At 36.5% G+C, this 12863-nt stretch overlaps 1 protein-coding gene and 1 non-coding gene across 4 annotated transcripts; one reads left to right on the forward strand and one right to left on the reverse strand.

Annotated features, from left to right (window-relative positions):
* Positions 1-5505: 5505 nt before the first annotated feature.
* TRNAT-UGU (transfer RNA threonine (anticodon UGU)) lies at positions 5506-5577 on the reverse strand. Its single transcript has one exon. It is a non-coding gene; the product is annotated as a tRNA-Thr (tRNA).
* A 64-nt stretch (positions 5578-5641) lies between these two features.
* MED32 (mediator of RNA polymerase II transcription subunit-like protein) lies at positions 5642-12083 on the forward strand. 3 transcript variants are annotated; one of them, XM_010257536.3, is made up of 2 exons: positions 5642-5801; positions 11410-12083. In XM_010257536.3, exon 2 carries the CDS (start codon positions 11464-11466, stop codon positions 11896-11898), a length of 435 nt encoding a protein of 144 aa, XP_010255838.1. In that variant the 5' UTR covers positions 5642-5801; positions 11410-11463; the 3' UTR covers positions 11899-12083. The 3 variants fall into 3 exon arrangements, with proteins under 3 accessions (XP_010255838.1, XP_010255837.1, XP_010255836.1); XM_010257535.3 differs by having other exon boundaries at positions 11446-12083; XM_010257534.3 differs by having other exon boundaries at positions 5643-5801; positions 11449-12083.
* The last annotated feature ends 780 nt before the right edge of the window (positions 12084-12863 follow it).

Here is a 12863-nt window from a genome sequence, read left to right on the forward strand (position 1 = left end):
ACACAAACAGCTTCTTCAGATTGAACTTATGTATCAGTAGAGCTGCTACCTTCTTCCAATCTGTAACAGTTTTCTCTGCAACCAACATCCATTTACTAGCCCAGAGTTCCTTTTTGGCATTTTCCAACACTGTTGGATTGCTGATATTCTGTGCCATAGTCACCACCTCCTGCTCCATATTGGTATAACTGAACTCTATCTTGAAAGACTCTTCACCCTTCTCAGTCCTTCCAGGATTTTCCTCAACATTTGCTTCTTTGCAATCCAAAAAAGCCTGAAAATCTGCAGTCACATCCTTCCACCCTTTGCTGTCTCTGCCTTCTGGAAAGCATACTAGTTGTTTTCTGTTCTTTGCAAAAAATTCTGATAGGGCTATGAAGGAGCCCTTGGCATTCTTCCTACATTCTATCACGTACCTTCTACCAGTCTCTGTAACCTTTTCTGTCCAGTTAATCTGCTTGCCTTCCGAAGCTGCTTCAGAAATAAAATCTTTGACCCATTCTATCATGTCTAGACCTTCCAGAAAAACTGTCGCCAATTTCATCTCCCTTATCTTCAGGCCTGGTTTACCTTTAATCTTTAGCTCTTCAAACAAAAAATCCTTTGCCTCCACCCTCAGGCTTTTTCTCCAACAAGCAGAACCCACACAAACTTCCCTTCCGTCTCCCTTGGCATTCTTCCTACATGGCCCTCAACTTTACAGAAGAACCATTTTAATCTTGGGCAACATCATGGCTTGACATTTGACAAAATAGAGATTTTAATCAATCAATCTCAGAAATTCTTTTGGTGTTATGTTGTCAGATATCTTGAGTTGCAAAGATGGTAGCTTGGTTTGGTATGTGTCCTAGACTGAAGCATGAAGAAAATTTTCAATTCTGTATAACTCTTTTTGTATGCCACCAAAAAAAAAAAAAAACGTGTATCTGATCCAGTTGGTACTTGGTAGTTTGAGTTCAGATTACATAGCCTTGTAAGAAGCAGTTGAGGCAAGTTCTGTATTGTAGTATGATTTCCATTTGGCGACATTTGGTGGCTTCCCATGCACACAGTATGATACTTTTGATGCCAGATACTACATGGTTTTTTCTACATATATTTTTCCTGTTATACTTCTAATAAAGTAATAATATCCATAGCTTACTGACATTTCCGTCATTTGTTTTCTAGGCAAAATGTTTAGGTGGTTTATTTTGTCAGATATAGTTGCAATATCTAGAAGCTCTGCAAATTTTAGAAGCATCACTAAATTTCACATGTTTTGGACACTGAATAAATAAATTCAACCCTTACCAAAAATAAATAAATGAAGTTCAACATAAAGCTAAAGGTTAAGGCATGTTATTTACATATAAAGTGGGTTACTTGGATAAACGTTCATGTGTTGCATATTTGGAAATGAGAAATCTTGATCTGTTATATACTTATATCCAATTTAGTGTCCCTACATTTGTTAGGCACTAAATGACAAGACAAGGAATATTAAGGGTGTTTGTTGATGGCTAGAAAAGCAACTCTCACATTGTAGCATGGTTTAAAATGTCCCTAAATTCCCCAATATATCCACTACATATTTGATATTTCCATTTCCATGAGTAGCGACAAATTTTGTTGGAATTGGCATATTCCCCAGTGAACACTACCAGCACTATGCAGAGTACAAGAGAGAGTATTTATAACACAATTTGGTGGCAATATTGTAGATATGAGGAGTAGCAACATTATTACTCGCCTAACTTGCATGATTACCACTTTGAGGCAGCCCAATATTCATTTCGATCATAAAGATAAATATTAGTTTTTGTTGGTTTAATAGATTATTTGGTTGATCTATTAGAACCATTTACATTTTCTTTGAGTTTAAATTTTGCTTTAACTCATTCTATCATGTAGTTTTGAATCTTAATGTTTACAGCATATTCTTTGTTTATAACCTTAGTTTCTTAGCTTTGTTTAATGATTTAGAACAAGAATATAATTTAAAAAGGTGTGCCTATTTCTCTTGTCATTTCATAAAAGGTAAATTGCTAAAATCTCCCCTGAAGTTTTTGACTATTTTCTGAAACCTCCCCTGAAGTTTGGTACCTCCTCTATTAGAATCCTCTGACAAGAGGCATAAAAATGTCCAAAATACCAATGCAGTTACTTTTGACCAAAATGTTTATTTTCCACATTTTCTCTTCATATTATTCACTACCCCAAACCCTTTCAATCTCTTTTCCGAATTTGATTTATTTTCCAAATTGCCTTTAATATCAATCGTTCAAAGGTAAAACTACAATTTTAAACTCTCTTTTTTCTGTTGTTCATAAAGTTTGTATTGTTTTCACTATAGAAACCAGCCTCAATATTAACTGCATGGGTATTTTGAACATTTTTGTGCCTCTTGTTAAAGGATTTTAATAAATGGGGTCTACTTGCAACTGTGTCAGAAAGTTCAGGGAGGTGATTGTAATTATTGAACTTTAGGGGAGGTTTCAGCAATTTACCCTTTCACAAAATACCACTATATATTTTTGCATATTTACAATGTTTCTACCATGGATATAATTTTTACAATATTTCCATGCGACATTTCAGACATGTTTCCTATATTTGGACGACCAATATTTCCATCGACATCTTGAAGCATCATGTATTCCTAGCATTTTGTTGACCGTGTTGAATGTTAGGAAATTAGGACTGATCCTGATTTGTTATATCCATATGTGACCTTACATTTTATTAGGCACCAGTTGATACATGGAATATTAACAGTGTAATCCGTGGCTAGAAAGTCATTGTTACATTGGAACACCATGTATTACTAGCATCTGTTGGACATTTGTCCTTAAAGTTAAAAATGGTTTGGGTTTCTGCATTGTATCAGTCCTAGGGCTTTTGATGTGTTGGTAAGATAGCATCAAGGCCTGTCATCACATCCTAAATTTGAAGCAGGGAAAGCATTAATTGGGAAGAGGCTAGTTTATGCAGAGTGAAACCATCACAAGAAGGGTTACTTGAAGTAAAGTCAGGGCCATCAAAGGAAAAGGAATAGCCCAATAGGGATACCTTCTGCCAAGGTAGAGCTGTCATGGAAGAGACCACATACCATTGGAAAAGGACTACCTGCCTTACCTAGAGTAAGAGTCATTAAGGTGCTAATTGTGTAGCATGGTTGTATGTTATGGCCTTGTTAAATGACTGGATTTGTCATGTTCAATCAGTCCTAGGGTATATAACTTAGGAGCTGTTTGGTAGCGGCCGAAGTTGCTGAACAACTTTGTTTTCTCTTTTAGTGGATAAAATAACTAAATAATAAAATATTCAAGAGAATAGTGCAAATACTGTTATTAAATGACTCATTAGACTCAGTTTGGAAAGAGTGCAAATACACACATGTATTGTGTAAACAATATTTCTAAACCTTGTATTTGCACTGTACATATTCATGTTTGCACTCTTCCCAAACTGAGCTTTAGTGATCTCATATCGGAAGATTAAAGGAATCAATATGAGGAGTTACCGCCAATTAGTTAAATGTAATTGATCATCTCGTAATAAAAAATCAGAAAATTGACTCCAATGGGGTTTACAAATAAGGCTTTATTTGGAGAAAGTGCAAATACAAATATCTTTAGTGTAAAACCTTGCATATAGTCCAAACCTTGCACGTATTTGCACTGAACAATTGAACATATTTGTATTTGCACTCTTCCCAAAAATAGGGTTAAGAAGGGTAGGCAAAGGAGATGAGGTTAAGAGCATGAGAGACAAGATGACATGTCTGGTCCAAAACAAACAACAATTGTGATGGACTCGGCTTCAAAAAAATTGTGATGAATCATTATATTGAAGCAGCCTAATGGAGCAAAATTCTATGTACCAAAACATCAAAATTTGGTAGAATAAAATAAAACCGAACGACAAAAAAAAAAAAAAAAAAATTCAACATGATTTTGTGATGATAAAAATCGAGACAGAAAGGACACCGGTTATTAATTCAAAAAATCTCAAAATGTTTTGAAAAGATAAAGTATAATATGCCAAACATATGCAAAAAAAAAAAAAAACATAAGCATAAGATGGATCCACAAAAAAACTATTCAATGGGAGAAAATACCTCTAGAAATACAAGAAAACCTAATTTAAGAGAAATAGGAATTCTTGAGAGAATGGGACTTGTGTAAAATAAGAAAAGGAAATTGAATTAAAAGAGGACTGTATTGGTATGGTCCCTAGGTAGAATTCAGGTTTCGGGGGAAGCTGAATCCATCAATGGGACCGAAAGTGCCTCAAAAGGAAAGCTTTAACTTCTCCCAGAAGGCCAGAACAATGAAGTCATTGATATGCTAAAAAGGAATTTTTACCCAATTGTCTCTATATTATGAGAAAAAAAAAGGCAAATTTATTTTTCAAAAATTGGGCTCCAAGACCTGACAATTGGGTTGGGCGGGTCGGGTTCGGGTTGGATCAAGGCACTTCGGGTTGGGTTATCAAATGCTAGACCCTAACCCTAAATGTTCGGGTTAGGGTTGACCCATGGGTCAATTTGGGTCATCCCAAAAAATAACTGAAATTTTAAAAATAAAGAAAAACTACATGAAATTTTCCAAAATTAAAGAAATTAATCTTAAAATTCTAAATATAAAATAAAAAACTTGAACATTTAACAATTTAAAGAGTAAACAATAAAGAGTAAAGACTAAATAGAAGAAATTAAAGAGTGGAAACTTCTAACAATGCATAAATAGTCCCAATTAGACTTAACAGTCGGGCCAACGAGTTGACCCATGACCCAACCCAGTTTTTTCTGGGTTGGGTCGGGTTGGGTCATTCTCACATTCAGGTAGTTAAGTATGAGACTCTAACCCTGTTTTTTCGGGTTGGGTTGGGTAAACTTTTTGCCAGGTTTTCCAAGCTTAATAGAGCTCCTCCTAAATCCTTTTTGTTCTATTGGGGTCCATTTTCGCAGAAGTGTCCATGGCCCCTACTAAGTTAATTTTTTTTAATCAATCCAAACAAAACTTAAAGGTCGGTATAGAAAAAAAAATTGACAAAAAAAAGAAAAAGAAAAATTGGATTGGAAAGGATCAAAGGAGTTGAAGAAGTTATGCATTGTACCGAAATTCAAACATAATTTCCTTAAAATAGAAACTATTGCTTATTTTGCAAGCAAATGGTATATTGGAGAGAATAAACCTTGTTAAACAAATCAGTTGTTCAGAGTTGTTAAGAACTTGCAAACATTGTTTGTGGATTGGTTTAGCGGTTTAGCCTTTACCCATTAGTCCATTATTTCAAGCCCCATATATTGAGTCGTGGTCCTCGTGGAAAGGATTTGGTAGACCCAAGGTCACCTTCCTTGAACCCTACCAAAGCAATTTGTCCCTATTAAGACCCAAAACCTACGAGTAAAGCCAAATTGATCGAGATAAGCTATTCAAACTTGTTGGAAAACATGAAAAGTGGGCTAAAATTAAACTGATCACAAATTTATCGATTCAAAGTTTTTAAAAATATAAATGCCCCCATACAGGATCGAACTACAGACCTTCAGTTTACAAGACTGACGCTCTACCACTGAGCTATAGGGGCTTATATAATAAATGTTGAGAAAAAACTTTCTTTGCTGATAACTGAACCACACACCCCCTCATAAAATCAGTCCTCAATTTCTTCGACCCCCTCCTTCGTACCTGCAGCCTGCAGGTGTTTGATTCCATTTTCGGTCGGAGTTGAGCAGCAAATCCCCTGGTGTACTTTGACCAAAATAATATTTTACGTGTCTGAGAGGCTGAGAGAAACGAAGGCACGGATAGGTACTCTCTCTCTCTGGTTCTATGTTTGGATTCATATTCTTAGTGATAATTATAGTTTAACCTGATTTCATCTATTTGGAATCTTAAAAACTGAAAGGAGATTCAGTTTCTAGTCATATTGTTTAGGAGGTGATTACTTTTATCTCTGGAAGTTGTCAATTGGGTTCATACTGTGCTGAACACTCGTTATTGCTTAGATATATTACCCATATCGTCTTTCTACACGTTCTCTATATAAGGTAAGGGTCATCTGAAGCTCCTTCAATGGCGTCAAAGCTACCCTTTAGTAATAGCAACAGACATCATCATCATTCTATTGCTACTTTATCCAGTAATTATGGTTCTGCTGGGGTTCACGAGGTCAATAATATTTGAACCTTGGAAAGGATCAACCAAGATTTTTCGCTTTAACTGCACAGGATTAGAATAAATAAAATTTATATTTCACAAGCAGTGATTTGTTGTTTCTGCTAGATTTTGAAAATTAAGTTGCTGAATCACAGTAATGTACATATTAAATTCCATTACATCAACCCAAGATTTATCTATACTGATTTTTGATTCTCAAGTTTTCATCTCTATTAAAAGTAAAAAAAAAAGAAACAGAATCTTATTGTATTTCTGTACCGCCAAAAAGAGAATTTCGTCATTGCTATAACGTTTAACAAAGGAGAACCCAACTCCCCGATTGATGAGTGTTAAACAGTCACTTTCTAAAATGATGTTTCTAATTTGCATTTCCTGCACTCCAAGGAGCATAGAACTAGCCATTCGTTATAGTGGATCTGTATCCTGTAGAAACTAAAGAAATAAAGAATCACCTGTTGTAAGCTTTACCAAATTTGCATGTAAAGCTCTAAAAAGTATCCCATCATCAGTTGGACCTCTGGTTCTGCCTTGCCTGCCTGAGGGGAGGAGGCATTCTGGATTTCTCCATCTCCAAGATTAGCCTGTGTTTTAAGAAGAACGGAATTAGGTAAAGTAGGTATATTGCCTAAGCCTCCAATTAGGTGGATGGTATAGATGTAAGCATTTTTGTGTGGGTAAGTATGCGATTTTGGGTTGTTATGAGAGTATGTAGAGCTAAAATAAGCCCCTTAGTTGCCGTGTTTGTAGTGCCAATGGGCGATATTGTTGGTAGGACTAACCTAGAAGTGGGGAACAGTAGAGAAGCTAGTTTTTATGGAAGGAGGTAAAGGATTTGTTGGACTAGATGTCTAGATAAGAATCTAATTGAATTGTCTTCTGTTAAAGAAAGTATATTGTCTTCATTTCTTGGAAAAGGTAAGGTATTGTATTATATTAAGAATGTAAATAACTATAAACAGCCAAGTACAAAGAGATTCTATACATCAAACCCAATAAGTACAACCAATAAAGTCTATAGACAAAAAAAAAAATTGATTGTACTCTCTAATGCAAATTCTGCTAACCAAAAGCCAGTCCCTGTCTCCCTGGTTAAGCCAAAAGAGAGTTAGCTATAACCTGTATTCTTTTTCTGCTCAAAGACCTAACCATTTCTTTCAAGCAAAGTGGCCCAAATAATAGCTGCAGGTACCAAGTCTATACTGCCCTGTCCACTTTGTTTATATCCTTCACATGTCATCCCCTCATCAAGACAATAACAGAAAATGGGTGGTATCCTTTCCACTGAATAGCCTTTATAAAATGAGACCAAACACTGGTGACATATTCACAATGAATGAACAAATGGCTGGATGGCTATTGCTCCACATCACATAGGGAACATAAAGAACTGTCCATTGCTATGCCCCTTCTCAACATTTTATCCTTAGTAATGCACTTGTTCAGCGCCACCAGCCAAATGAAGAATTTCACTTTTTGAGGGAGCCACTATAGCCCAGATTTCTTTGTAAGAGAAATCACTAATTCCACCTTCAGCCAGCCTCCCATAAAAGGACTTAACTGAAAAGACTTCTGAACTGTGCTCCTTCCACTCCAAATCCAGCCCTTGAGGATTGCAATTCTGGATCTGAACAAGAGAAAGCAGATCGGAAATCCACTCTAGTTCCCAGTCATTGAAAGTATATCGTCTTCTAAGTAGAATAGAATCAGTACATACTACATAGTTATTCCATCTGGAACAAGTGAAAGCAAATCGGAAATTAAATTGTCTTCTAAGTAGAATAGAATGCGTACATAGTTATTCCATCTAGGATTTATAAACACATACTAACCATATTAATTGTGTTCTTTTGTTTTGACCAAAAATTGTTCTAGGTGGATGGGTTGAAACTTGAAACAAATGATTTGAAAAGTTTATTGAGCTTACAATAAGCCACTGCAGTTTAATATAACAAATACAGTTCCATTTTAGCATTTGTTCACATTCGTGTACATGATGTCACCGAAAAATTAATAATTCCAGTGAGATTTTGATCTAGTTATTTTATTTTATTTCTGTTCATCGATGCAGCTAATGCAAATGCCCCAAATCTAAGCTGCTAACTTCTCAGGCTCTTCACCAAGGTTTACCTACTGGAATTTGTGGACATCTTTGCACCTCTCTTTAGTGCTTGGAGTTAACTTGAGCTATTTGGTTTCAATGTGTTTACAAAGGTGTTATTCTTTATACATGGAAGTTGTGCAGCATGTTTCTGCAATTCCCAAAGCTTAGAGTGTTAATAAATTGAAGTGGTTCTTTATAAAGAATTTTTTAAATTACTCCTTGGCATTATAAACATTCTTCAGAATGATGCATAAGAGTCAAATTTCTATGAGATTTGGGGAAGTTTTGCCTTATATAATCTATCATTTTATTGATATTTAATAATGGCTATGTCGAAGGTTCAATAATTTAATAATGGATATGGCATTAAGCAGAACGGAATGGTGAAACAGGATTCATGTAGCCAACCCCATATTAGTTGGGATAAGGCGTTGATGAGGATGATGCCAAAGGTTCAATAGATCATAGGTCTGGTAGCATTAGATTCCAAAAGGTGGGTTCTGAGATCAGAATGCAACTCAAAAGTGATGACAGAGACGTCCTAGCAAAACAAGGGATCATAAGGGAGAGTCTTTATTGGGCAGTGCTGTAATGTTTGATATTTATTGGATCAACCTTTTCTAATAAGGGTTGAATTCTGTATTTCAGTTTAATTTATCTCTAATGAAAGTCATCGTTTCTGATAAAAACAAAGTGATAACAGAGTTCAACCTGATACCCAAGAGAAGCAAAGTAGTGCAATTTCATTTTTAGGGTTAGGGTTTAAGAGCTTTACATTCCTACATGGATTTTTCTTTCTCCCAGTGTCTGTTTCAATCCACATATATTTTCTCAACCAGATCTTGTTCTTTAGGAGAAGTAGAGCTACAGAAGTGAAAAATACTAAGTGGTGTAGGATTTGCAAGTTGTATGATATATGTCCTTGATTGTACATACTACATATTAAGTTCTAAAAGTCAGTGCTCTGAAACAATACTATAGAGGATAGCAGGTTGTGTGGTATCATACATTTTGAAGACTGCTTTTAGATAGAGAGTTGGAGGGATGTGCTAATCTTTTTGAAAGATAAGAATCTTTGAAGGTCAGTCCATAAGGGATGTCTAGATGGTAGGTTCACTATGAAATCTTATTAGGATGCTCTTTTCAGAGTATCAGGTGGAACAGTTTCCTTTAAAAGGGAGTTGAAAAAATCTAATTCCACCAAGGGTGGAAGCTTCTGCATGTTTTTAATCTTTGGACAGTATTATTCCATCTAACTAGTTAATGTTTCACATGTAAGAATTCTGAGGAGGATGTGCAACATGCATTAAAAGGTTGGTTTTGTTTGGCCTCTTTTTCAAGTTATTTTGGATGACCTAAACACAGATATGATCAGCCACATGAAATCTTCTCATCTTGGCCTACTCTTAATGGTGGTAGAAAAAGCAAATACATGCTATTTTTTTTAAGGTAAAGTAATTCATTAAAATCAAAAGCCAAATTACAAAGAAGCCTCTGTACAATGAGAAGCTGTATAGCAGGAAAACTGTTATCCACAGATTTCCAACCTTCCAAAAGACCAAGAAAATACTATAGGTTCCTTACAAATAGGGAGCCTGAATCAAAAAAAAGGAAGACATATGCCTATTTTTGGATAACTGATATTAGCTGCCAACCAAGAGTGTATCATCCCCATAATTCTGTTAAAAACTTCTTCTTTAGGAGTTTGTCTTCCTTCAAATAGCTTGGTATTTCTTTCACACCATAATGCCCAAAAAACTGCTGCAGGAAGGATACTCCATGCTACCTTTCCAGCCCTGGATAAACCTCCAATTGCCCAAGCTTCTATAAATCCTTTCACATCAGCCGAGAAGCACATCTTAACCCCAAACAGATTCAGCACTCTCATCCAAATCCAATGGGTAAAGTTGCACATCAATTGTTTTGGGCACAATTGTAAGAAAGTAAAAAGATGAGATATAAAGGGTGAATGTATATTGATGCTGCTCGGTTTGGCAGGCAGGGAAAGAACTGGAAATACATCCAAAGATCACAGCAGAGAGGTCACCTATGGTCACAAAGAGTCGTTAGAGGCCCCGGGGTGGCTTCCTGAGTGTAGAGATTTTGATGGTCAAGTTAGCAAGAATCTGGAGACGGGGACAAGCTGAAGAGCTCAGTAAGCAAGCAGAAGTGTGAGGTGAGCCAAGGTGATTGGAGAGAAAGAGGGAGCAAAGTGTGTCGAGAGTCATACCTTCGAGAGGCTCGTCTATTTATAGGGTAGGGATCCATTACACATGGGAGTAATGGATCCCATAACAGCTCCCTGGGTCAGTCTGCTTCCTCTCCCCACAATAGACATGTCATGGCCACGTGGTCAGCCATAAGCCTGCATTGCCATTAAGTGCACAGGCGTTAATTACCCGGTCAGGTTGGCCTACGTATAACGGCTGACTGTTACAATTCCACACATTGTGTTGGCGTTAATTAACGGTTGGGTTGCCCCATTTTGACCTGGGTGGCCAGGGTTTAAATCTTGGAAACAGCCTCTCTATATGTGCAGGGGTAAGGCTGCTTACGTCTGTCCCTCCCCAGCCCTGCATTGTTACAATTCCACATTGCATTCAGGCTACCTAGCAAAGTTACTGAATTGCTCTCTGAGGTGGGACATATGGCGATTTCCCATTGGTGCAGGTCGTAGAGACACATCAAGAATATTCAAAAACCATAATATTTAATAATATTGTTTATGTGAGATGTGTCCATAAATCTTACTTTTTAGTCTCAATTAGTTGGACTCGATAACACTTGTCAGATTCCATATCCCTGTCCATGCAACCACTGGTAAAACTTCTACACCTTATGTTTTTTATTCATTTTTTTCTGAATAATAAATATAATGAAGACTAAATTTTCTATCTAAATCTAATCCAGAGATGATAGATCCTTCCACTTAAAGAAGAACATGCCTCATGAAGAACTCAAATGGTTGCAGAAACTAAATTGGTCTAGTTGTGTTGATCATTTTGTTTCTTCAATTGAATTTATTGTGGATTCAAGATTTACAAGCCTAATTTACATTATGTTGTGTAACTAGGTGTTTCGTGCTTATAGTTTATATGGCAACATAATTTATAAATCATTCACTCAGAATTCTTACAGTTCTAGGATCCTGTGGCTTGTGATTATCCATATTAGCAGGCTGTTTGCCCTCTGATGGATAGCATAGTAGATACTCTGAATAATGAGTACCAGGATTTCATTGCTGCTGCAGCTGGTGTGCTTGAAGCCAAAGAGATTTCTGGTGGCCAGAAAACAGCTGCCACTGATGCTGCTCTAGATAACTTTAAGCAGCGTTGGGAATTGTTTAGAGTAGCTTGTGATCAAGCAGAGGAGTTTGTGGAGTCTGTAAAGCAAAGAATAAGTTCTGAATGTCTGGTGGATGAAGCAACTGGATCAGTTACACAGAAGTCTGGGCAGGCTACCACCACTGGCCTTCCACCTATCAGTGCAGTTAGGTTGGAACAGATGAGCAAAGCTGTTCGATGGCTTGTGCTTGAACTCCAGCATGGTTCTGGAACTGGTGCTACTACTTCTCATCCCCATTCTTCTGTTCCTTTTGATGCCAGGTTTTCTGAAGATGCAGCTTAATAGGGAATCATCTCCACAAATTGCATGATTCCATCTGTTATTTTTGTTGTCTCTTAAATTCAGATAGATGTTATTACTTTAATTTTGGCCTTTCAATATTATCGTGTGTTCTACCAAAAAAAATATTACCAAGTGTGCTACTTTCTAATTCATTCTAGAAGATAATGCTTTATTTTATTTTGAAATTTTCCCTTCTATGATATGTATACTACTTGTTTATTATGCCCACTGCAGATGTCTGGCAAGGGGAGATGAAGCCAATGTGATTTTAGAATCCAATAATCCTCAATTATACACCAGCTTGAACTTGTAATCTTTTGCTTGGAAGAAGGTGCCGCAACCACCCTAATCCCAGGCAAGGGCAAAGAGAAACACAGTAAATACTGCATTTGAGATCTCCTAGACATAAATGAAACAAGCGAGACTTATCACAAATTCACAGACATTGATGTCTCATTTTGATTAGGGTAATTAATGTCCCAAAGAATCCGTATCTATGTTATGATATTAGAATCCGAACTTCTAGCATTCCCCATGCACGCCCCAATACATCTCTCTTCGATACCAATACATTGAACCTTGATGCTAATGTAGAAAGCTGCTGAACCAGGTGGTTCTTCTGATGAAATCATCGAAACTGACCAAAACCGAGGACTCAACTGGCTATCTGGGTTACTGGGTTACGGTTTAACTGCCCATGTCAACAACGGTTTGAGCTTTGAAAACACCCGCTTTAGAGTTTAGACTCAGTATGGAACAACGGATTTCACCATTAGGCTCCATTTGCTTTCAGTGCAAATTCATTTACACTAGTACACGTGTATAGGAGTGCAACTTCTGATTTATTTTTGCATCTACAAGTTTTACTTTGCTTCAGGATTTACTTTACTTTATTTGTATTGCAAATGAAAAAAGAAAGAGAAAAACAATTTATCAAATACGATTTTATTTATCTCAAAATCTGA

This window comes from Nelumbo nucifera, chromosome 1, assembly GCF_055504915.1.
Source record: "Nelumbo nucifera cultivar China Antique chromosome 1, China Antique-T2T, whole genome shotgun sequence".
NCBI classification, from domain to species: domain Eukaryota; kingdom Viridiplantae; phylum Streptophyta; class Magnoliopsida; order Proteales; family Nelumbonaceae; genus Nelumbo; species Nelumbo nucifera.